Here is a 26489-nt window from a genome sequence, read left to right as displayed (position 1 = left end):
CCTTCCCGCCGCCCCCCCCGCCCCGGCCACCATGAACACCAACGTGTGCGTGGAGAGCGGCCCCAACCCCGAGGCGCCGGGGCTGCCCAAGGACAGCCACCTGCCCGAAGGGGCCCTCAACAGCCTTGTGGATTACAACTCGGAGATGGAGAGGTACCGCTCCTTCGCCACCTTCTACAAGACCAACGGCGGCGCCTTCCCCCAGGCGGCCAAGATCGCCCGCATCACCACCCCCATCTTCCCCAGCGCGGCCGCCGCCGCCGCCGCCCGCATCGGCATGTCCCCCTGGAACTGCGACACCGCCACGGCCGCCGCCGCCACCGCCATGCTCTGGGGCAGCGGCGGCGGCGGCGGCGCGGCGGGCGGCGCGAGGAAACCCTCCTCCTCCTCCTCCTCCGCCGCCGCCGCCGCCTCCGCGGCCGCCGCCGCCGCCTCCTCGCTGCACGCCGGCAGGGGCGGCATGCACCACCGGAGCGACTCGCAGCGGCTGGGCAAGCCCGGCTGCCCGCCGGCCGAGCAGCCCGCCCTGCCCATGGCCAACGGCAACTTCCTCTCTACCCTCGCCCCCGAGCACTGCCGGCCGCTGGCCGGCGAGTGCATGAACAAGCTCAAGTGCGGCGCCGCCGAAGCCGAGATCATGAACCTCCCCGACCGCGTCGGCACCTTCTCGGCCATCCCGGCGCTGGGCGGCCTCTCCCTTCCCCCCGGGGTCATCGTCATGACGGCCCTGCACTCCCCCGCCGCGGCCTCGGCCGCCGTCACAGACAGCGCCTTCCAGATCGCCAACCTGGCGGACTGCCCGCAGAGCCACGCCTCGGCCTCGCCCGCCTCCGCCCTGGGCGCCGCCGCCGGCGCGGGGGCCGGCGGAGGCGGCGGCGGTGGCGGCGGAGGTGGAGGGGGGGCCGGCGGCACCGGCGGCGGGGCCGGGGCCGGGGCGGGCAACCCCGCCAAGAAGAAGCGGAAACGCTGCGGGGTGTGCGTGCCCTGCAAGCGGCTCATCAACTGTGGAGTCTGCAGCAGTTGCAGGAACCGCAAAACGGGACACCAGATCTGCAAATTTAGGAAATGTGAAGAGCTTAAGAAAAAACCGGGCACTTCGTTAGAGGTCAGAGGAGATGATTTCTTTTTCCCCAGCCTCCCGCCGTCCCTCCTCAATCCCCTGCCCCCGCCCCTCCAGTGCTTCTTGTCTAGCTTCAAGATGCAGCATCCCTTCTCCGAGGCCTCCTTCAGGCTCTGAGGCAGCCCCCGCCGCGGGCGCGGCTCCCCGCGGCGCGGCCCCGCCGCCCGCCCCTCTCCGCCCCGCAGGGAAGAGAAACGCCGCCTCCCGCGGCGCCCGCCGAGCCGGCCGCTGGCCCCCGGCCCCGGGCCGAGGAGGGACAGCCAGGGGGCGCCGGCCCTGCCCCGCCAGCTCGTGGCCGTTACGGAACGATGCTAACCTGGTTTACCTGCCGTGCTGTTCCCATAAGACTGCTGGCTCTCTGGTTCCTTTTTGTTTTTCTTCCTATTTTTTTTTTTTTAATTTTTCTCTCTCTTTTTTTTTCTTTCGTTTTTTAATTATTGGCAATCTTGACGATTCGGGGCGGTTTGTAGGAGCGGGGAGGTGGGAAAGGGAAAGTTTTAGCTGAACACCAGGTTTTCACTGTCAGAAGTTCAGGGAAAGCAATGGCAAGTTCTTCTCCAGGTTGGCTGGTAGCAATGTGTCCCAGACAGACGACGGGCCACGGAGCCCAGTAGTAGGAGAAAGCACCCAAGTGACCTCTTTGGCAATGTCTTTTATGAAATAACCTGCTCGTGGTGTATTAAACACAATGGAAGAATAGCACAGGTATGACTGAAGTGATTTCTGGCTGAACTGTATGTACGGTTATTTTTACAACGTTTCCTCGGAAGTGACAATGTATTGTGTTCCCCAAAGCTGTAACAACAGGTTTTCAGATTTGCTAGACCTACCAGAGACAGGCAGATCCCGTGTCGCAGACATTTCGGTTATTGTATTGGGTACGACAGACAATGGGAACCAAAATATACAACCGTGAGGAAAATGGCAATTGGATGGTATCGTTAGGGGAAGGGAACAAGTGAGAGGAAAGACTAGTAATCATACTTAATTCCTTGTCATTATAAAAATTATAGTGTTGCTGGTTTGACACACATCTCGGATGCATCTGAAGGTGTCGAGGATGATGGATTTAGTACAGAGGAGTAGTGTGTGGCGGGTGACACCAAGATTTGTAGTCACAGAAATCAGCAACTAAGTGAGAAATTGTAACTTCCCTCTGTGTGTGTGTGTGCCTGTGTGTGTTTGCATAGCGGTTTATTCCCTTGCTCATTGCTCACAGGAGCTCTCTCCAAGAAGAGATGGGATGAGGGATTTCAGGGAAAAAGCAACACTTAGAGCCAATTAATTTGTTCTGTGTTAAATAAATTGAGATAATAGTGTTGGTATTGACACTGCCATGGGACAAAAGCAACATTTAGGGGTTCACTGACATTTGGCTGATAGTATTAACTCTTTCCTAACCAGCCTCATCAAAACAACTAATTCCTTCTTGCAAGAGTGAACTGTCCTTGCTGAAAGTTTAATTCATAGCTCTGCATCCTTTCAGCTATTTTTTTTTTTTGTGAATGGTGACCCAGCATTGCTAACAAAAAAACCAGGATGGGCTTCCCAGGGATAGAAACCAGACTGGGTTTTCAGCTCTTGTTTTTCTCAATAATATGCCTTTGGTTTAGTAGCAAGTTTGCAAAAAGGATAGTTAACACCTGTTCTGTTAATGCTGAGTGTAGCCTAAAAGAGACTCCCTGAACCATAGGCATGGAGAATTCCCCCCACACTACCCAGCACTGAGAGTGCCTTTGTGTTCCAAGTTCCCTCATTAGGCTTGCAAACCAGGGTGCTGCTGGGATTTAATGTTTGTGATAAATGATAGGTTCTGATGGTTTATCGATTTGTGCAGAAAGTGAGCTATCTGTGGAAGAAACACATTTGTACATTATCAGATCTTCCTATGGGTTTGTGTGCATCTCTGAGCACCTTTCCAGAAGTTCCTTGCTCCTGACAAAGGTGTTTGGTAGTGTTAAAAACTTTTCAGGTGTGCTATGAGAATGCCTCCCGTTAAAATTGTTTAACCACTGTGACTAGTAAAACCCATGGTTTAATTAGCCACTTGTGTGCTCTCATAACCACCTGCCTTCGCTTCTTTTCTTCATTCTCTCTTTACCCCACTTACTCTCTCCTGTTTGTGCTCCATCGGATACGTAAACACAAAAGCTCCTCTGCTGCTGTACTGTGACTCAAAGGAAACAGGTTTCTCTTTCCAGCTGTGGAGATGTCAGTAAGGCATCACTTCTCTGCAGGTCATGGCCCATCACAAAGTTTTGTCACAGGATGTGGCTAATTTCTTTACAGAGGTGTGGTTTGTCAGTAGGAGAGGAAGAATAACTTATTTACATGGTGTTTTCCTTATGCTTTCTTTCTTCTTTATAAAGAATTAAAATTAATAAAGTGACAGAAGGGCTGTCTACAGCACAGGTGCAGCAGCAGTGGCTGTGTGGCCACCAGCTGGAAGGGTGTTGGAGCGTGACAGGGCCTCCATGAGGGCCCTGCAGCAGTGGTGTTGGTGTTGGGGCTGGGCAAGGGCAGCCTTCCTGCAGAGTGAGTGCCTGGACTGACTCTTGGCCTGTGCTCCCGGGGAATCCATCACTCTGCATGGATGGTCCCCTGGCACCTCGGTTGGTACACAGCAATGGCTATGCATCAAGTATTGAGGGGCTCACCTTCCACTACACACTTAGGTGATTCGTGAATTGTGCTCAACAGTGGCTGCAAAGTGCAGGGGTGATTTATAGCAGGGGGTGGAACCATGTTTAAAAAAAATTGAAAATTAGAAAAATACCAATAAACTGTGAACTGGCTGACCCCACAGAAACCATTTCTCTCTTTTTCCTTTAAATCTCTTCTACTGGTGCAATGAAGGCATAGAATATAACTCTTAAAGATAGTATGTGGAAGTGAAGACAGATCACGTGAATGCTTTCCAGTTCCTGACCCTTGCATTTTTCATGGAATGCTTCTCGCCCAGCATTTTTTTTAAAACACTTGAATTATTTTTTCCTACTTTTCTTGTACTGTTATCACATTAAAAGTGTCCCAATGCTCTAGTATTTTTCATAGAATGTTATTATTACTAGGAAATTTTATGTACGGCAATAATAAATCTATAAAAATCGGATTGACGTCACATTGCACACTGCCTGCTTGTGTATGTATATTCTGTGTTCATTCAGATTTACAATGGGTTTAAAGAGACATAATCTTTATTTACCCATAGAGACTACTTATTTTCCTCTGATTGGTGCACATGTCTGTAACTTCTGCTGCAGGTTATGAAGATTAGGTGCCTGGTGGTAGTTCACATCCTTCTTTCTTTTAAGCCAACCCCATTCAGTGCGTGAATCTCAGTTGCCCCAGTGCTCATTTTCATTAGCGTGACAGCGAGTTCAGGCAGAGAGGCTGACTTGCGTTGGCAGGGTCTGAAGGCTCCTGCCAAATGTGAAATATCAGCTGTTTAGGCATGCTGTCATCGTAGCGGGCACCACTCGCTCCCTTTGTAGCAGCCCAGCTAATTGATATGTGCGCTATTAAAGTGAGCGTTTGCATACCAACCCGATTGAGTCAATACCAGCCTCCAAATCCAAGGCACTTGGCTGAGCTGTGCTTCAAGCCAGTGGGATTTTGAGATGGCCTTCTCCAGGGATAGGTTGTGATGATTGATTTCAGCAGGAACAGCGTCTGATCCTGAAAGCCTTAACACCATATGGCATTGCCACGGGGGAGAGAGGCTGCGCTGGCAACCTCCGAACCTGCACTTCGTGTTGCGGTAGCGCGTGCGAGCGCTGTTAAGGGAAGACTGCTGAGCTCTGTGGATAGGGGTCAATTAGTAGGGGCCTCAGAGGAAGCAATTTCCCCGCTGTCTATCTGGCTTTAAATTACATGCACAAGTTAAGTGACGGCATGATGGAATTGAGCAGTGGTGAGGGGGAACTGTAAAGTCTGATAAGAAGCAGGCGGCTAACACGATCCAGCGGGCTAACTGGAAGGTGGAAAGAAAGACCACCTTGTAGCTCATGTTGCTGTTCATCCCCAACCATCAGCAGGGCTGCTGTATGACAGGCTGTCTCTCCTGCCTGTCGCTGTCTCGTGCCCCTCCATCTGGCCGAGGCTCCCTGTGTGCATGTGTTAAACACTTTGCAAAAGGGCAAAAAAGCAGTCCTTGTTCCCGGGCGTTTACAGCTGGAGCAAGAACTGCCATCTGCCCCGAGCGCAATTTACATTGGCGTTGGCTGCAAAGCCCTGATCAGCCCTGAGAGCTGTTTTTTCTCCTCTTTCCTCCTTGTTTGTGACCCTGGTGCTCTGCCAGTGTTCTCTTGTTCTTCTGTTCCCAGGCCTGAGCCTAGAGGAGTGTGCCTGGTGCTGGAACTGGCTGCTAGCACTGCAAGAGAGCCCTCACTGGGTGACTGTGATGCTCATGCTTGGGACTTCTAACATGGTGCATGATCCTGCTGTGACAGTGTGAGCAGGGAGGGGAGGAAGTGAGAGGCAGGGCTAGATCTGACCTTTGTTGGACATTTTGCCATGAGGTTTTGTCACTTTCATTCAGATACTGCATGTCTGGGATAAACATACGTTCTATGATGAGTTTTCCTTTTGACCTCTGGAGGTTCTTGGGGCAGCACCAGGCCTCCTACTGCCACCTCCAGCAGAGACCAGAGCAGCTACATCTTTGCTCACCAGTCCCTGATTTCTGTTGCTCAGAAATCTCTTTGCAGGGAGTTAATCTTCTGCTTTAGGTTCACATCTTGCAGGGCAAGAATGTGCTGCAGTTGGTGGGAGTCATGGGGTGGAGGAATATGTTTAGAGCCCAGAGGAGACAAACTTTTAGTCTTCTTGCAGTTCTGGCAGATGACTGTGTGCAAGTGATTTCCTCTGAAATGTGGTTGGATGGTGCCTGGTTTACTGTTTCATGTGTTGTTGTGTCCCTTGCCTCGTGTGATACTTGCAAAGCAGAGCAAGTGCCCAGACCCCATGACATTACTGTTCAGTTTCAAGTATAAATGGCTGCTTGATGCACTGTGCATGCTGTTGTTAAGGGGGGACAAAACTGAAGTTACTCCTGCCTAAGAAAGTCTCTTGGTGAGATTTGGTACTGAACTGAACAGCATTTGAAGAAATTCTGCAAAATTGTAGGCTAGTCAGGGATTTAACAGCTTCTTTCATACAAACACTGCTTTCTACTTGCATTGAAAATGGCGTGCTTTAAATCATTGAACTATGATTGTTTGCTAGTGAAATTGTCTGTATGGTAAGAGAGGTTAACTGGTTGCAGTGGTTCTGCATTTTGATTGCACTCAGTGGTTCTTTGCATGGTTTTCTAAGTACTAGTATAGGTTATACACTTGGAACATCAAGATTCTGTGCCAGACTCTGGATTTCAGTGTTGTGACTGTTTAATCTATTTTTTTAAGCGGATATAATGAAGTCTCTATGCACTGTTTAGGCTGGTCAAGCTACATGTGTCATGAGAAAGATGATGAATGAGGGTGGTTTGGGATTTTTTTGAGCAGTAATTAGCATAATAAGTGTCTTTTTTCTTCTTTTTGTTTTTTTTTTTTTTTTTCCCTCCAAATCATCTCAGTCACTTTGAACTAGATATTTCAGTTAGAGCTGCATAAAACCATCATGACTTGGAATCCTATGCCAGCTACAGGATGTTTGGAAAATCTTTTCCAATTCTGTGTTTGTACAAATTGTTGTAGACTATACACATCATGCCTGATTCATATAAGGAGGCTTTGTTTAAGTTCGTAGATATGTGAATGTCGTGCTTCGTGCCACTGATTAGGGGTGGGCAAGAGTAAGGAACAGTCTCAATTTTTGCCTGCTTATTCATGTATGTTTATATTATCGGATCTTGGGGTCACTTTCCATGCAATTCTGTTTGCTAAATGCACAGCTAACACCTTTACTGAAGTCAGGGAAGACCTTGCTCACTTGGAGAATGGGTTAGGATGTCAGCAAGCAATCCCCTGGTACTGGGGAAAGAAAAGGAACAGAAACTTTTTTTTTGTCAGAAAACAACATCCTGGTACTGCTTTTTGGGTAAAAAAAAAAAAGTGCCCTAAAGAGTTGAAAAAAAGTTGATGTTAATTTCCATGTGCTGTGTCATGCATTTATGTCTGGCAATGACTAAGAACAGGTCTTTTCCAAATACCCTAAAAATTTGTATTGTTAAAAAGAAAATTAGTAGTCTTCCAACTTTTAACATGCATATATTTTAAGGTTTAGGCTTGGTGAAATAATTCTAATTATTATAATTCTATTCTATTCTATTATAATAATTCTAGAATGTACACCTTAAAGACTCATCAAATACAGCATAATCCTTTTGGTCACTGGTTGCAATGGGAAATGGCTGCTGCTTGAATAGGTATAAGCTTTTTGGACGTAACTTGTGTTACTGCAGCCTTGTTACTGGTGGCTAATAATTCCTAAGCCACCAACTATGTGCTTAAAAACTGGCAGCAGACACCATGTCTCCTGAGGAGTGCCACCACCCAGGGAAAGCATTTCTGTGCTTCTGTAGTGCCTGTGGTTTTGATAGCTCATCTGCTTGGATGATTGTACTGAACCACGATGTCTTGAAGCATGCAGCTTCCTTTGACACCTTTTCTGCTGTTTGAGAGCCCTGACTGCATGTCTGCCTTCTCTCTTCTTTTGGGTACTTCAATTGTTTTCCACAGTCTTATTTTGTTCAGTCACATGCAAACACCTGTCCTGAAATTGAATTACTCTGCAGTGTAATCTAAAGTCATCCCCCATTTCGACATCCTGTGCTTTCTGTTGTGTGTTGAGTTATGTTGCACTGTACTTTAGATGCGACAGCCATTTAATAATGTTGAAGCCTTAGCTCTGCAGGGGCTAAAAAGATCCCAGCAGGCTTGTTAACTTCTACTCTCAGACATTATGGAGAATATTTTCTCCTCCCTGGAACACTTCGGCATCCTCTTAATTAACACTATAAAAATCCATAGCCAGGTATGCGTGAAGCCTGTTTAATTCTTTTGCAGTTTTCCAGAGTTTCTCTGGTCCTTCCTCTTTAACCAGACAGCGGTGCCAAGTGAGATACGAGAACATAAAAGGAATAAAGGCAGCCTGGGTCATGCAGGATACTGTGTTCTTGTCAGGCACCATACTCATCAAGTGCCTTTCCCATACCCACCATAGGATCTTATTTTTTCCTTTCTCTACTCAGTATTTCTCTTTATCTCAATCTCTGAAATGTTGGGCATTTTAGAACTTTGCACCTCTCTTTTCTCAGGACAGTATTCTTTTCTGCTTACACTGCTGTGGTCATGGTGTCTGTTGTACTTCTACGTAGGATCCCCACTAGCTGGTATCAGACTTCATTTGACTAGAAGTTATCTTTCTATATATTTGACTAAAAAGCTATCTGAGACAGAGATGAGAGAGATTATTCACTGGTTTAGGAGGTGGAGAAGCAGTATTAAAATTTGAGGTGGAGAGAAGAACTTAATAAATACTAGAAAATGGGGTAAATCCAAGGGAGTTCAGGATGGATATCACTTAAGATGAGGGCAGAGGAGAAGGAAAGAAGAGCTGCAGTGTGCTCAGACAGAGGAGAAATCCATAGTGGCTAAGGGTTGGTTATAATGTCTGAAGCCTCAGTGAGGGGGTGCCTGCTCCTCTACAGGGGTGACTCAGTTACCATGGGTCAGCCTGAGCACTGAAGGGTGCAGTGGTGGGGCTGAAGATGCAGTGACATTTCCCTTGCTAAGAAGAGTGTGTGTATACACCTCTAATATGAGGTGTATTTGCTGCCATGAGTAATAAATTAGTATTCAGGTGAGGCAGTTGAAGAGCTCACCAGTAACCATCTTCCCAAAACTTCTGCAGGGGAAGGCCAAGATTTCACAGAGCTGAGGGGAACCTTGATGAGGGTAAGCAGGGATTTCCCCATGTCCTTGTGGATATCATAAACTAATTTTTAAAATTAATTTTGAAAAATTGACTGGAGTTTGTGGAGAAAATTTCAATATCAGGGTGAACTTTTGGTATGGGTAGAGTCTTGTCTTCCAAACAAGTTATTCAAGGGGTAAGAAAATGAGAAAGGCATACACAAAGAAAAGCCAACAGATATGAAAGAGACAGGGGAAGGTTGCAAAGGAGAGGCTGAAAATGATGATTTCTTGCATGAGGACTTCTTGGTCTTAAAGATTTTCTTAGTGGTGTGTACTGTGTTTCCTAGGAAAGCTGGAGCATCCTGACAGTGTATCAGACTGGCACAATGTTAACACAAAGAAATTGCCCCATTGTCATGAAAAAAATACCCCACAACAACTGCAGTTCAGTGACATCTGTCCTACACATCCTAACTGTGATGGGAGATTGGAGATTGGGTGCAGAAGCCTTGGCAGTCACAGGCTTGGAAGAGAGTGGAAGAGCTCTCACAGTCCGTGCAGAAGCTACAAGGACTGCAGAGGAAGAGTAATTAAAGATGCTGGAAGCAGAAAAGGAGAAGCAAGGAATATACAAAGGATATACATTTTTAAATATGTGATCTCCAAAGCAAGTAGTACTAGTAAAAAAAAGGCTTTTAGTTTTAAAGCAAACAAAACGGGAGAAAAATACATTTGGAAGGGTTGTGTGACCCACATGGCAGGGGGTGAGGGAGGACTCAGTTACACCGTCTTAGTAATGATGTAAAACCCATTCCCTCTACATCACCAGTTCATCTGAGCTCTGGGAGGTGGTGAAATGCTTCGCTGGTTGCTTGGAAGGTGATGTAGAGTAAATTGGAGGTCAAAGTCCAGTGAAGGTCACAGTGTCATGAAAATAATTACTGAGATGGGTCTTAATTGTCATCCTTGCAAATTTCAGAAGACACACTCGGGAAAGAATGGGATTCAAAACCATTTACAATGTATTAATGTCTCCCTCAGCAGTCAGGAATTGTGGTGACCTGTTGTATGAGAGTGTTGCTGCTCCTCTTCCTGCATCGAGTCAGGCAATGCATGGTGTTCACCTTGATGCTTGGCTACAAGAGAGCCAAACTGGCACCTGTGATGGGTCTTAGGCATTGGCCGGTTATACTCCCTCAGCTCAGTGCTGCATTTGAGTGATGTATTTCTGTATTTCTCCTTCCATCCTTCCATTTTTTTCTTTTTCTTTTTTTTTTTTTTTTGCAAGCTTTGCAGAAAAAGAAATAAGCAAGCAGAGACCAAGAATTTAATGGATATATTTTTCACTGGCTCTTTTATCAACAGCATATGAAAAATCCCAAAGGACAGAAGCAGTTAGCTAGCCAATGAGGCATCATAGCTGATTTTAGGTTCCATGCAGGAGAAAAAGATACTGAAGCCCCAGCAGCTCAAAGGGAGATTTAAATTTAGGTTTGGTACTAAGAAACGTGCCTCTCCTCTGCTTGGAGACCAGTCTGTAAGAGATTACTGTACCCTAGGGCAGCAGTTTGGAGGATGATAGAGATGTCAGCCTGTGAGTGGAAAGACTTGTACCACTGGATGATGAACCAGCAGGGATTTCTCATTAATGGAATGAATGTTAACAAGAATAATTCTGTTTTGTGAGCTTGTGTGTGTGGGAAGGATAAATGATAGGGGCTGATGGATGGTCTTCACAGAGATTTGATTAGGGAGAAGGTGAATGGCGGTGTGTGTGTGAGAGAGGGGGAGGTGTGTGCACGTGGTACATCCATTGCAGTAGGCAGGCACACTTCTAGTTGATAATGTCTGCCAGAGAAGTCAGCAGAAGTAACCAGACAAGTCCTAGGCAAAAGCAGAAGCTGAGCACTGGTGTGGATATTTCATTTTTAGTATCCTGTGCATTGTAGAGTCTTGGGTTTTATGTTGCATGGTGGTAACAAACCTGTATCCAAGAATTTCTCTCTAAAACTTTTGTCAGTAACAGAGCTTTCTGCTAATAAAGCATTTGACTATTGATATTAATTCCCACAGTCAGTATGAGAGCACTGAATGACATCTTTTCTGACCTGCTTAGTGTCATCTTTCTCTCTGAAGTAACACTCCTAAAGCTTATATGAGCCTTTCCCCGAAAAAGCAGGAGACAGGCCAGACCTACTGGCTGAGAGGCCAGGCAGGCAGAACCAGCAGAAACGATCCCTCATCCTTGCCTGAGGCCTTCATATGCTGCTGGAATGCAAATAATAAATGGGAAAAGGCAAAATAGTTACCTAAACTGAGTAGGCAGTCCAGCAGACTTAGCAGCTCCAGCCTCAGGTACAGGGCTAGCTGAGAAAGTGAATGAACTGCATGAACTGCTCGAGAGAGGTGTAGAAATAGGGAAGGAAAGGTGAATCCCTTTGACAGTGAGATGTCTAACCCTAACCCTCGCTCGAAAAGCCAACCCTCTGGTACGGTCCTTTGGCAGGAAGCCATGAGGAGCTGGAGCGTGGCCATCTGGAGCCCAGGGCAGGGTGACAGGTGACTGGAGGAGTTCCGGCCCTCTGGCCCCTGCTGCCAGCCCGCCTGCGGCATGCCAGGCTCGGGGAAGCCCGCAGCCAAGCCTGCTCCCCTCGGGAGTGAGCGAGACGGCAGAGGTGGAGACTTGGCTCCGTCCCTCGGCTCGCTGGCCAAAAGGGCTGCGCTGGAACAAGGGAGGGAGTGCTGGAAGGCGTCCACAGGCAGCTACTCCAGCCTGGCAGGGGATGGACAGAGGAGGTGTGTTCCTTCCCAGGGCTCTGCCTGCATCCATGTGCCATGTGCTGGTACCCTCTGCACTCCCATGCAGTGCTTTAGTGACTCGGGCTGGCCCCTGGGGGTGCTGAGGCCCATGGTGGAGCATGGGAGCTGCTCCCCTTGGAGCTGAAGGTGCTGCTCACTGGCACAGAGTGGGGCTCCATCACTAACATTTCCTGGGACTGAGCTGTTTTTGCTTTGACAGCATTAGTCCGGATTCCTTACGATTTCTGATCTGTGGTTGCCATCTGTTTTCCCCAATGGCATTACACATTTTTTCAGATCAGGACCCTATTCCCCCAAATTTGATCTCATCTATATAGTGAAAAAAAAAGTTAATATATAAAATAAATTGTGGTGTGCAGTGAATGTAAATGAGGGATACCTTTGCTTCTTTTTTCTTCCATGGAGAAGCACATTACTCCTCTGACTAATCCTATTGATTTGGCTGGGGAGCTATGGCCTGCTGCTGATGTCAAGTCCAAGTGGCAGGATCTGGCTGTACAGTGGCAGGTCTCCGTGGCCGTTGGCACAAATGCTTTATTCCCCACCTGACTCCACTGAAATCTCCTGAGGTTACCTCTGAGCTATTTGAGAAGAGCTGGGTTTTCAAACCATGACCCTGACTTAGGAGTACATTTTAAAAATTTCTACTTGCAATGTCCTGTAGCAAAGGTTTACTTTTCACTCGGTGAAGCTGGCGGCAGAGAAAGTCAAATGAGTTTTCCTAATCTGGTATGTTCTAAATCTGGTTTGTCTCAAATACAGCCTGAGAGATATGCAGTGCAAGTGGAAAAATAACTGCCAGCACCCAGATGCGTGTCCTCTCGGAGCAAATAAAGCTGACTTTTAAAATGAATGTTAAATCTCATCCTTGGTATGAAGGGAGACAGGCTTGTAGTTCAGGTATGGGGAGAGATGTTTTAAGGTGGGCTGTGGAAAAAAGCTCCCCACCAAACTTCTGACCCAGCATACATGCCCCTTTTTATCTGCTAAGTCCAATAATAAGCTTGTTATTAGAGGACATCTGTTACTGCCTGATAACCCATGCAGCAAGCAGGAGCACAGCGTTGGTGGGCAGCCAGGGATTTTGGCAGCTGTGGGGAGCAGCAGCTTCGTGGACTGTTTCACACCTCGTCCAGAGCTGGGTCAGCACATCCCTCCCATGGGCCCTGTGGCTGGGTGGGAGGATGCCAGGAGTGTGAGGGCTGTTTCTGCACGGAGCTCCCCTGTGCCAGCTGGTGTGCACATGTGCCAAAGCCTCATCCACGCATCCTCCTGCAGCCACAGCTGGCCCCTCGGTGCTGGGTCAGCGTGGTGGGTCCCTGGCATGCCTCCAGGACAGGCAGTGCAGCAGCTGGGAGAAACGTGCCACACGCTGGGTTCTGCTTTTTCCTTCTGCATTTCCAGGGGATGCAGTTCACACACTAGTTTCTTGCCCCTAAGCCTCCTTGCCTGAAGAAAAACATTCAAGGAGACTGTGTGAGCTGAATCTGAGCGTCATGAGGTTTTCCCCAAAGTCATTGCTGTAGGTAATGTATATTTATGAGCGGAACAAAGTGGGCTGCAGATACTTTGAAAGGCTGCTTTCCTCTCAGGGTGGCTTAGCATTTAGGCAAGTAAGGAGTGGAGATGCTGTCCAAACTGCATTTGCCAGTGGCAGAACAGGCTGGGTGCAGGACAGATTGCATCTTCCACCTGCCTTCCTGTGTGTCAGGAGATGCTGATGCTCTGTGGTACAGGAGATGGTTATCTTCCCAGTACCGAGAGGGAGCCTTCAAGAAAACTGGAAAGGGACTTTCTACAGGGGCATGTAGTGGTAGGAAAAGGAGAAATGGCTTTAGACTGAAGGAAGGTAGGTTTAGATACATATTAGGAAGAAACATCTTATGCTGAGGGTGGTGAGGTACTGGAACAGGCTGTCCAGGGAAGCTGTGGGTGCCTCATCCCTGCCAGTGTTCAAAGCTGAGTTGGATGGGGATCTGAGAAACCTGGTGCAGTGAGTGGTGTCCCTGCCCATGGCAGGTGAGTTGGAGGTGATCTATAAGGGCTCTTCTGACCCAAATAATTCTATGATCTTAGGGTGCTCTGCAGGTCAGGAGACCACATCCCTCTGCTAGGCTTTAGCCCATCACAGTGTAAGACTGTGATTGTGTCAGTGAAAGACTGTGACTGTGACTGTCATTCCAGCAATGAGACTGTGCCTGTACAGTCTCAGGACTGCCCTGAGTGCCCTGAGCCCAGCTCTTGTGTGGGGAAGGGTCTTTCCAGAGAGGGAAACTGGGGATGGAAAGCAAGTTTTGAATTTACACCAGAGTCTGTATTGTTTATGTATGAGCAATGCTGATGTCATTTCCAGGGTGACCGTCGGACACCTGAATTAGCTTGTGGCACTAGAAATACAAGGTGTGACATGAAGTAAAGGCCAGTTTGCTTTCCTGCTGGCAGTCATGTGGGCTCTGTGAGACTGATGAGGTGCATAGCCTGCATTCACACAGTGTAAGGAAAGCATACAGGCACTGGTTTATGGCCAGTGGTGGTCAGTGTTTGCTGGGCCAGGCTGCTGATTGATTCAAATTGTATTTAATGCAGCGGCCAGGACTTTTTAGCTGAATTGTTTTGTCCACCATAGAGCACCAGATTTCTCTATATCTTACCATATATCTCTTTCTCAATATATGTAGATATATTGAGTTATACACAGACACACACATATACGTTAATATAGGTGTATATAACTTACCAGGCCAAACTGCTCCTCTTGTGCAAGGCACTTCAAGGAGGGATTGCACTCCAACTTGAGAAGCTCATGTTGTGTTATCTGCAGATCTTGGTAAGCTCACTTTTCCCTGTGTTGCTAGTCCTGCTGCTTTGGGAAATCCACCGGTTTCATGTCATTTGCCATGTGAATTTCTGATTCATTAACGTGCTGTGTATTTCTGTGGTTGGATAGGTCTCTGTAAAGACCACCAGGTAGCCAAGATTGTGTTGGACATAGCTCAGTTGCTGTAGACTTCCCAAAGACCCTCTGTTGAGCTGGATTGCTTCCAAGGCTCCTCAAGAGGAGTAAGGAGTGCCACATCTGGCTAATAATTTGCTGTAGCCAACATATGAGTTTACTTGAATGAGAGCAGGATTTTTGCTCATGGATCAGACATCAAAGGATTCTTACATAATGCAATATCTTTTAACATTGGTAAAGTATTAGGTCATAATCATGTAGTGCTCTGATATATTTTATTATTCTATTTTATTTCTGAATGTGGTTCACCTCAAATGATTCCCTAGCCTTGTAGAAAATAGTAATAAAGGTGACTTACAGTGAGTCTTGGTTGGATAGCTCTGAATTTTTCCTGCACCGTAGCAGCAGCAGCAGCAGCATTCCAAGCAGGTGCAGCCAACTTTCCTGATTCCTTGTATCTGTATCACACTTTTCAGGTGAGTGTGAGACTCAGAGAGCCGAGGAGAGAGGATTCTCTGGCAGGTGGGGTAGGCTTGAGCTCACCAAGGGCTGGGCTGGGCAAGCAGGCGGGCCTTGGGTGAGCAAATCCTGCTGTCTGGCATCCCATGCCTCCTTCAGTCGGTCACCCCAGAGGGCAGTGGGAGGCATCATTCTTTACTGAGTGCTGTTGCTGTGAAAATGCAAGTGTTGAAACAGACTTTGGAGAGGAATTTACAGCCCCTGCCAGCATGCCGTTTTTTATGTGTTGTGTACAGCCAGGGTCTGCTTTTACATTTCCCTGTGGAGCACCCAGACAGATACATTGGTATCATTTTTCTACTTAATTGAGGAGATTTTCTGTTGGTTTCCATTGCCTGTTTTTTACCTCTTTTCTCCAAAAATGTCGCATGCTTGGTTCCCTATATGAAACTCATTTTTCTAGGCAATAATTAGATCTTCTGATTTCAAATATTCGAGCTACTACTTCTGCAGTGAAAGCTGGCTCATAGGGAGCAGAATGGAAAGGTTGAAAGTGTGGAGGACATTTCATCCCGGGTTTGTGTAGGGGTAAATCCTCTCCAGTGCCATGCTTTAAGGCATTACCTGCAAGGAGAAGCCAGGGCTGCGGGTTTCTGAGCATCCTCCTGAGAGCAAGGCTGCCGTTTGTCAGCATTTGCACCGGCACGAGCAGTGAAGGCTTCTACAGCAAAGCTGCGCTGATCAGCTCTGGCTCTGCTCCTCACCACCCCTCCCCAGGCTTCCAGGGGGATCTGTCTTTCCTGTCACTCAGGATAACCATTCCCCACCGGCAGCACAGAGATCCAGAAATGCACTGTAATCTCATTGAGAGTTTGATTCCCCAGCTGGGAGTGCTGGGTTTATACAGCCAAGCAGTAGATGGTCATTACACTTAAACTTTTGTGTTGGTGTGCTGAACCTCTAAATGGGCTGAAGGGCCTTTCTTTGTCTGCAAATAACCTTGACCCTTGGAGTGGTGAAATGTATGGATTTCATTGCATGTACTGGTTAGGATTTAACATTTAACTTGATATAACTGTTCAATTTAAAAAGATTTCTTTTCTTTTCTTTTTTTTTTTTTAAGGATGGATTAGTAATTCATTCCCAAATTGGTAGTTAGCACAATGGATATTTAATTGTAAATGTATTTCTTGCATTTCTTTAATTAGAACTTGGTATACCGATGCAAAAATTCCTTATCTTGCAGTTTTTCAAAAGCACACATATTAAACCACAGCCTTGCCCTTCAAAAATACTGTTCTGTGCATTTAAAGGTCTGAATGACCTTTTAATCAGACATTACACCTTTATTTCCAGCTGATATGACAACGTCTGACAGTAACTCAACCTGATGTGGCTAGAAAATAAATAAAAGCCGTCTCAGTCACTATGTCTTTAAATCTCTCTGTCTAGCTGTGGTTTTGTGTTCAGGCAGATGGACCCACAGCAGAATATTACATTTAGTTTTCAAGTGAAGACAATGTATTGAGTTTAATATGTTTGCATGTTTGACTGTTCTTTTGAGGTCAATTTAGTCATACGATTGTTTCCTGCCATTCCAAACTCCAGCCTCTTCTGCAGCCAAGCTCTTTATAAATTATAAATCTGTAAACCTCGCTCTCAGCAGCCATCTTACAGCCCACACAGACTGCTGTGGATGGTCTAGAAATTGCATTAGCTCTCCTCAGCGTGCCTGGGTGCGAGGGCTGCCGTGCTCTGTCACTACTTGTGCTCATGCTCACCTCACATAAACGGGCAGAGCAGGGACTGGTAAAGATGGATATGAGCAATTCCTACTTTTGCACCATCAACACAAAGAGAACTCACATTAGTCAAGGTGGTTGTATTCAACACATCAGCTCATTGTCCTTGGAAGTTAATTTTCAGATGATTTATTGAAGTGTAACATTTGTGGAGGGGGAGTGGATATTGAATTGACAACAGGTCAGAGTTCTGATAATACAGCAGAATTATTTTGATCTCTTGTATTTCCAAGTGCTGAAGCAATAAACATAACAATAACAGCTCCCCTTTCATATGGCTTTTGCAAAAAGAGAAGCTGTGTACTGCATGAGCCTGTTTATCTTAAACTTGGCTAATTATTCAACAAAAAATACATGCCATACTAATGAGTAGTTCCCTGGAATTCAGAAAGTAATATTTTGACACTAAGTACAATGCTCATGCACACTGCAGGATCCATGGTCTGTTGGATTTTTATGGAAAAACTAGGCAAACATTAAAAAGGTCTTCCCTGAAACAAAAAAAAGAGCTCTTTCAAAAAGAGACATGTACTTAAATGTGCACCAGCGACATCCATGAGAACTTCTTTGTTACAAATATGCATTTGGAAATTTCAAGAGCTTTGCTTTTAGGAGATTTTTTTTTCAGATGTAACACTACTGTTTTGTGGGTAGTTCTTAATGAAACAAATACTTGTAAGCTGGGACAGACTGACAGAGTGTCATGTTAGGGTTAGTGTCACTCTCCCCTCCCTGTACAGGGCATTTATTAATTCTGGAGGAAAGAGATGTGGGTCCAGATGCATGGGTTCAAGGGTGCTTTCATCATCTTTTGACTGAAGGAAATTGAGGATGAGAAGTTCCTCACAAAAGTGACGCAGCCCTTGCAGTCTCAGTCCCTTCAGCCTCTCGTGTAGGTTGTACTTCAAAGCTGTGAAGGGAATTTGCTGCTACTCAAATGTGTATGGAGGCACCTGGGTGCAAGTGGGTATCATTTTCAGGGTGCAGCAGGTGGGGGAAGGAGGGGGGCAGTAGCTTTCTTTACACAGGACTGTTTCTGTGTAAGCCAAGGTCCTGCACATGTGTGAAAGAAAGGGCAAGGGCGGTCTGGGCAGCACCCCTAAATCAGCACAGTGATTCCCTCACTGGAATGAAGTCATGGATGTGTTTTCAGTTCTTTCTGCATTGCCACCTAAATGTGGGACCAGGTGAGGTTTCAAAATGCCAACCTCTCCTCCTGAGGTGTCTGCAGACACAGCACACTTTCTGAGTGACAGAGCAGGGCCTTTGCTACTCCCGTCTCGAGCATGGTCTTGCCAAAGCGTCTGTTTAACCCAAAACCTACCAAGCCATGACTATGTGCTGGCTCAAGGCAGGAACCATTGTACAACCCTGTGGTCATTCTACAAGCATTGTCTGCTTTCCAGATATTTTTTCTAGAAATGTTTGCATTTTCGTGACTACCTTGTTAACAAACTAAGGAGAAGTCAGTGTGTTAGGTGTGTTACATACTGAGTACAATGTATTGCGTGTGATCCTAAAATGGTGTGTGTTTGGAGAAGGATGTTTCTATTAATTGTCAAGCAATGGGAGGCATCGTGTTGTTCCTAGATAACTGAAAGTATGCCTAAAATGTAAAGGAAAAGAACAACTAGAACTCAAGTATGCCAATGCCACAAAAGAAAGCTTAACTTGTTTTCTTGCTTTTTTTTTAGAGAACACCTGTTCCCAGCGCTGAAGCATTCCGATGGTTCTTTTAAGCAGTAGTGTATCTTATTTTCGAGGCAGTCCGAAGTGAATGGAAAGCTAAAGTCTTGTTTTAAGAAACTGCTTAGTCCACCATTGAAGAATATACTCAGATACTATTTTCATTTGTGTATAGGGGTTTCCTCAAAAGCAAAAGACAAAAACCTGTGAGCCTGGGGAATTGGCCAGCTTCTTCACATTCAGTACACCGATTCTTTCTTTGATGTAACTTAGCTATACTAGTGAAGTTGTTGTCTATTTTTAAAGTGGCTGTAAAAAAAAAAAAGTTTGGGTAAACCCCTGCTATAAAGTCATGTATCTTTGAAAAGTAACATATCTATACTTCATTTTCAAATATATGTGTTTCAGTACTGTAAACTGTACAGATAGCCGCTTGTATTTTGTGTGTTTAGACACAAGGAGACAATCATGTCTGAGCATCAACGGAGATAAACGGTTTGTACACAACAGTGTGGTTCTGCAAATTGAATCCGGAGCAATAAATTCTAGCTTTAACTATTATTTTGCTAGTTGTTTAGCAGCAGCAGCAGCAACAGCAGCACTGTTTTACCATGCATCCTTCCATAGAGACTTGATGCCAAGTTTTCCAAGATAAAAAGATTGTGATGCATCTAGCAATTACCTTCTGTTGTGGTGTTGTGAGAGGGGAAGACGTAACACTTAAAATTAATCTTTCAAGCACTATATTAGAATAGTGGTTTGTGCACTTGCATTGCTTCCAAAGGAGCTTTACAGAGGGGTATCTCTCAAAAAATGCTGTCTGGTGTCTGGCTCATTTTTCACTGTGCCCAGCATAGGCAAATGTGCAAAACTAGTAATTTAAATAAAGATTGTTCTAGGATACAAACCAGAGTATGGGACCTTAGGAAAAATGATGACTCAGTTTAATTACCCTTCACCTACAAGATCTTATGTAACACTTTCAGTCAATGGAGTAAATATTTTATAAAGTGGAATGCCATATTTTTGGTTCTGGTGGAGCTCTTCACAGTTAAGTGAGTTTGGACAGTTGGACTGGTTTAGGTCTCACTTGCACTTGTGCTCATTTGAGGGCCTGGATATTTTTGCGGTATAAAAAAGATTTTTTTTTTTTGTGCTTTAAAAAAAGACCACTTCTCCCCACATATTTCTTGGTCCACTGATCTCGGCTTTGCTGAATGACTGGTCCCTTAAGCCCTTAAAAAATGCTTTGCCGTTCTTCTTCCTGTTCTAGCTGTATGGAAGAAATGTCTACTCCATGGAAAGGCAGCACACAGAGGGATATAGCTGACCTGCCATAAAAAATAAGGAGAATTCTTTACTTAGGGATACTTACTATCAGTCGATCATCACTTTTTATCACTTGGCTTTGTCATACCACTCTGGAGTGAGAAGGCCATGCCACCAAAGTAAGTGAATGCTGTTGTGCCATGTATCTGATAGATTTATAATTTTATACAAGATAGGCCTACCAGTAGTTTCACAAACAAGGTGCTGGGCATGGAAATAACCAATTAATGTTGCACAGCACATGTAAATCTCCTACTGTTTCAGCACTTTCTTCGGGGTTTTGCTAAGTACTTCAGCCTTTGGCCCTGGTCACACTTACTTGATGAAGCACGAGGGATGGGTTAGGAATGCTCCAGTGGGACTGTGCAGGTGGGGAAGATGCCAGCTTTGGCAAGTGAGGGCTGGCAGGTGTCAGGAACAGCCCAGAAAGTGAAGACCAGGGGATGGAGGCAGAGAAACCTCCTGAAGTCACATGTGTGCATCAGCAGGACCGGGCAGAGCGTGGGTGACCCAGGGTAACTGGAGGGCACAGTTGGGCTGGGCTTACACCTGCATCCTCAGCTCAGGGTCAGTGCATGTGTCTGTGCCCTTGCGTCGCACGACGCCACATACAGGGCTTCGGAGGTGGAATGTCACGCTTAAAATGATTCTATCATGGTGTCCCTCTTACAGTTTGTGAGATCCTCAGTTGTATACTCATCCAATGCCCATTCAGTGAGCTCTGTGTCTGTTTGTAGGGCAGCTGTGTATGGATTTTTTTGTGTTGGAGACTTTTTGGTTAGGGGCCTCTGTTACTGATCATTAGACCAATATGAGCTCTGCAAGGTCTTCTCTACCAAAGTGCTGATTGACTTACAAACTGAAGCCTTATTTGTACATCTGGCTGGTAAGGTTGCCTTGCTCTTTGGAAAACTCTCATTGCTCTTACAGAAGCAGAGGCAAAGTTAAGTTCAGGATACATTAGGTGTACAAAGATACTCATAGCAATGTACTTACTGTCTAATACCCTAATGTTGCATGTCTTGTGGTTCCTTTTTTTTTGCTTTGTTGTTTTCTTTTAAAGAACTGCTGTATCTGTAAATTGTAATTCTGGTGTTTTACATGTCAATCCAAAATTGTTAAACACACAAACAAGCATACCTGTTAATTATTGAAAATGAACCAGAGGTGATTTTTCTTTGATTTACCCTTACGGTTTTCATTTCAGAGGTTGTTGCTTTGCACCATCAGGTTTTTAGATTCTGCTGAAACAGTATTTAATATGATGTAGTGTGCATAGAGCATTTTAATTAGTGATGTTTGAAGAAGGAAATCCATTTTCTGGCCTGTCTCTCCCCACCCCTCCCCATTTATATACATATTTGTCAGTCAGATTATTGTCAAGTTCTAATTACCAAATTTGTGCCTTTCACAAGGTCCAATACTGTTTTCCAGTATGAAAATTTGTATTCTTCTCCATTCTTCATTCTCACAGTGAAAAGTAAAAAAAAAAAAAAAAGGTGTGGGCAAAAAAAAAATAGTAGAACTCTGTCTTCTAGGTGTGAGTGAGTGCTAAGCCTAGTGGAAGCATTTTTGGCATACCCCAGATAAACTTATGAAAAATGGTAAGCTTGAAAGGGAGGCACACGTACCCATTCTGTCAATTAATAACAGACCCTCCCTATGAGGGAAAATACTCCCTTTTGTACAGACCCCCTGGTATGTAAGTCCTACAATTAATGTTGAAGAATGTAAAGTCTTTAAACGGGCTATATCTGTAATCAAATAATGAAGAAAGAAAGTAGTTAAAGGAACATACCATTCAGGGTCGAATGCATTCAGCAAAAAGCAGTAGTGGGTCTTTGATCATGGTTAGATGCATAGTGATATCAAACAGTGGGTTCTCATGTAACAGCTAAATGTTTCAGATTTTGTTTTTATTAAATTTGGCAGTTTCACGCTGAGCTCTACTGTATTCTTAGTGAACAAAAGACAGCTCCTATGTTAGAAAGTACTCCATTTTCACAATTGCAGGGAACTAGGAGGGTATTTTCAGAAACATGGGCCACAGAAATGTACTCCTTTCACAGTGTTCTCCTATTTCTGAACTGTGCAGTTATCTATTAAATTTTCTAATAGATATTTGTGTAAGGTGTATGTATGCTTGTGCAATTATGGAAAAAAACAGTTTTGGAAAACAGTGTATTTATGAAAAAATAATCACTTATGGGGCATGTACAAAACTGTATAAAAACATTCAATTTGCCCAGTAAAGTTGTTTTTTGTGATATTTCTGTGTTGTTGAATAAAGGACTTTAGTATTCAAAATATCTCTCTTTTTCCATAAACAGGTCCTGTTTGTGGGATCTTAAACAAAGAAAACCTCTTTTACAAAAGAACCCTCAAAATGAGCGAGAAGGTCCAAATGCTGACCTCAGTCTTGCGTGTGGGAATGAATGCTTATGAAGTGATGGTACAATAGCCACAGAGCTTATTCCTTCTCAATTGGCAATTGATGGAAACCCCATAAGTTGTATAACTGAAGGTAACATCGTACTCTGGATTTTTTAAAATAGCAGGAAAAAAATACTGCCTTTTCTTCAACTAGGAATGTTACTTGGAGATTTTGAGGCTTTGAAAGGTTAGTGAAGTAAGAGCAAAGCTGATTACAGAAAGCCTTAAACCCATTAGTGCAGACCTGTGTTGTATAAAAAGAGTGGAGTAGTGAGGGTGGTGTGATAAATTAGTAGTTAGCTTTGTATGGAGAAGCACGCAAAGGTGAAATTTCATCTGTAGCTCTTGCAACAAACAGTAATCCTGAGGGTAGATCAGCCCATTGCTGTTGAAATACTTGGAATTACAAATATGGTTTGTGAGAGAATGACAACATTATCTTCCTTTCTGTTTTACTGCTTCTCAGTTCAAAGTTCAGCTCTCTACCTGTCTCAAAACTCAAATGCATAGCTAAGGAAATGTTTTACTCTTGACATTTTGTTTCCCCATACTACTTGCCAGCATTGAAGCAACTTCAGATAGGTGGGAAGGTTTGTGACAGGCACATCATCTGGTTTTGGTGAAATTTGAAACGTCATTTTTCTGCGAATATTCCTTTAATCAACAGAAAGTCGACTCTTAGGTGCCAAAACAGAATTTTGAACGAGTTTGAAAAACGAGGTAGGTCCTTTAGTCTGTGAGATGCTTTCAATGCCAGCTGATTTTCCAGGGGGAGCCTTGGTGTATCCTTTTGTTTTTTCAAGAAAGCAACAAAAGAAAAAGGAACAGAAGTGGATTTTCCACTGATCCTGTCTGCTCTCATCGAAATCCATAAGGATAGATGTTCTTGGGAGACGTAGACCGCTCATTAGACAAGAGTGAATCTTGAGGTCCGTTTGAAGAGGAGGAAAAGGGCTGCCAGGTTGCTCAGGCATACTCAGTGATCTCTCTGGATTAAATATAGAATTCACAGGGAGGAAATACACTCATTTCATGAGACGGTCGATTTGGAAGCAGGAAGAGGTCTCTGAGTTCCTATTCTTTTAATGCTTTCTCTTTCAACATTTTTTCCCCTCAAGTATTGTTTTATACTGGTCTGAATGAAAAACGTCCCTCAGCTCTGAAGAAATACTCGCCCCAGATATGAACCTTGCAGTTTAAAACTACCTCTAGTTTTTTATAGCTTTTATTTTTTAATTAAAAAACCAAAATACCCCAAAACAACAACAAAACTAAGCAACTAAAAGTAAAAACCCAGTCAAGAAGCAGGTAATTCTTCAAAGCCAAAGCTGACAAACTAATTACTGAGCCTATTAAAGAAAGGAAAATACCCTTTTGTGTGGAAACTCAGTTTTTCTAGGCTGTGTTGAGCTCAATTTGGTTTTGCTACTAGCCATGTCAATGCTCTCATATATTTCCAAGGAACAAGTCTGAAATTATGAACAGTCTAGTGATACAGGGCAGTGTGCCTTCTGGGAGGCTCCAGTCTTCCCCATGTTCCCATGGGGTTTACCAGATAGCTTGTGGAAATTGAGGATATTGTATAGGAGGCTTGGTCGTAAGTTTGATCTTACTTCACTGTAAGGATCTACTCAGTTACCCGTGTGCACTGAGCATGGATAAATGGCCCCAAAATCTATAAAGGAAAGAAATTATTCTTCTTCTCAGTAATAATTGCAGAACATACAATGATCTTTGAAACCACTGTATCTATCTGAGGAAAGAAAGACGAAGTGCTGCAGGATCTGCTCCCCCTGTAGGTTTGTCTTGGTTTGCTGTTTGGTTTTTAGGGTGGATACACTCAGCTGGGTCGCTGGGTGCTTCAGCAGAGCCATTTTGCCCAAGGCAGGCAGAATAAAGGAAATGCAGGTAGCAAAATGTTATTCTTGCAAGACAAAAATCTAGATTGCCTAAAGAAACTGTGATGTTCTGGAGGATTTTCTCGGCTCTTCTAAGTTCTCAGATGATATTAAAGGATTGTCACATTATTAGTAATGTAATAATCAGGAAGAATTTGTCATGCTACCACCCATTCCTGAAAAACAAGTTTTAGAAGTCAGCCTTAATGGGTTAATTTCCCAACCAACTCTGAAGGTGCTTCTTCATGTAATATTACTTCCCTATAACAGAAGATGCTGTGGTAGTGGGTTGATTGGCCTATACAGGGCCTTGACTTGCAGAGTCAAGGATCTCTGATAGAAAATAACTCAGAATTCTGGTAGAAGGATCTGTAGGTGTCATGATGTCAGCCAGAGCCTGGATTAATTATTCGGTGCCATTCTCCCCAGCTTGGTTTATGACATGTATAAGCATCCTACATTTGAGAAGAAACCACCTTTCTTCTCTTGCTCTTTTAAGTCTGCTCTCTTTATGGAATTAATAAGACTAATTAACCCTCTGCACTTCTTCAGGAAAGGCCAAAGCATTAGAAGAAATACATCTCTTTTTGGCTAGACATTTTCCTTTGGGAAAAGACAGAAGGGTTAGTCTATGTCAGAAACTCCTGGTGCTTTCTCAAATCTCCTAACAGGGGTTTCTCTGCATTGGATGTAGCTGGTGAGCAGAGTCCATAGCTCAGCCTGGCAATTGGTCACAATCCTAGAGAACATCAGCACTAAGGCAGACAGGAGCCATGGGGGATGTTCCCACCGCCCCTCCCTGGTACGTGTGACACACACAGGTTTATGGCAGGGGTGCAACACCTTTCCCATGCAGGGGGTCAGGCTTGCTATGCCCAGCAGAGAGGTGAACTTCCCCAGAACTGAGCAGCCTATAGCATGCTGAAGGTTTTTAAGATGAGAGAAGGTTTTTACATGTCCAGACAGGGACTAGAACATCTCAACCCACTTGTCTCACATTAGCTTTTGATTTATAGCTGTGAGAGTTGGTGGCCACCAGGCTGCAGGAGAAGGAGCTGGGCTGTTGAGGATACCTAGTCTCTTCTTACATGCCTACATTTTAATGGTCCTACCTAGAGATTGATAGTGAATTTGAGCAGCTGATACGTTGACCGAGACTAATGCAAAATTATTACAACTGGTTTTCAACCTTTTGTTGGAAATAACCTGATCTAGCAAAATCTGTCACCACATTAGGAACTGTGAATTAATTATTGCTTTCTGATACTCTGCTCTTACTTGTTTTGCCTTTTTATCCTGATTGTTTGCATTCCTAGGACTGATTTGCCTTTCTGATGCAATGCCATGTGATCTGCTGATTAATTTTTGTGAGCAATCATAAACTCCAACCTATGGCTGACTCCATATATTTTTATGCTACGCTCCATAAACATTCATTCATTTATTATGATTACTGTGTGGAAACAGACTTTTACAGGCTAATAAACTTGGATTTGAACTGGTTGAAGTGTTTCCTGGTATCACTTCTTTCCTCTTTTTTAAGAAAAAAGCCCAAAACCACACATAACAAAAAAGAAGAAATAAAGGTGCAAACCTTGACTTGATTTAACCAGGTCTCTGTAACTATCTCCACAAATGCTGTCAGCACTGGACTTGGAAACACCAACAGCAAAACCTTATTCTCAAGTTGATTTCATTAACAGTAAGAAACAGTCCTTCTTAAAAATAAAACAAACTTCCAGGGCTTAGGGCTGGGAAAGAGGGGGAAGGGAAATAGGTTTTTTTTCCTTTAATTGGTTACTCTGGTGTCTTCTCTCCTGTAGACCTGCTTTCTTAAACACGCTGGCATGCACAGGGCAGCTTCCAGCTGAGACCAATTAAGCAGAGCATTTGCCTGCAGCGTGGCTCAGTGGCCTGGCCGGGTGATGCTCGTTGCAGGCTGTGTGCCGGCGCTGGCACAGCTGGAACACGCGCGGCTGCGCGACCTCCCAGCACACTCGGGCCAGGGCCAGCATCTTCTCACGCTCCTGGGCTCTGATGCTCCCTGGCCTGCTGTGCCTGGCAAATGTCTGGTCAGAAATGACTCTGCAGGTGGTGCAGAGTTTTTCTTTTCTCGGTGGTTAGTTC

The 26489-nt window shown here is 44.8% G+C and overlaps 1 protein-coding gene across 1 annotated transcript; it reads left to right on the top strand.

The window, feature by feature from the left end:
• Positions 1-25865, top strand: CXXC4 (CXXC finger protein 4). Its single transcript, XM_064710909.1, has 2 exons — positions 1-1105; positions 18711-25865. Exons 1-2 carry the CDS (start codon positions 32-34, stop codon positions 18753-18755), a joined length of 1119 nt encoding a protein of 372 aa, XP_064566979.1. The 5' UTR covers positions 1-31; the 3' UTR covers positions 18756-25865.
• Positions 25866-26489: the final 624 nt, after the last annotated feature.

The sequence above is a fragment of the Zonotrichia leucophrys genome, chromosome 4 (genome assembly GCF_028769735.1).
Source record: "Zonotrichia leucophrys gambelii isolate GWCS_2022_RI chromosome 4, RI_Zleu_2.0, whole genome shotgun sequence".
Taxonomy (NCBI): Eukaryota; Metazoa; Chordata; class Aves; order Passeriformes; family Passerellidae; genus Zonotrichia; species Zonotrichia leucophrys.
This window is presented reverse-complemented; position numbering and strand designations above follow the sequence as displayed.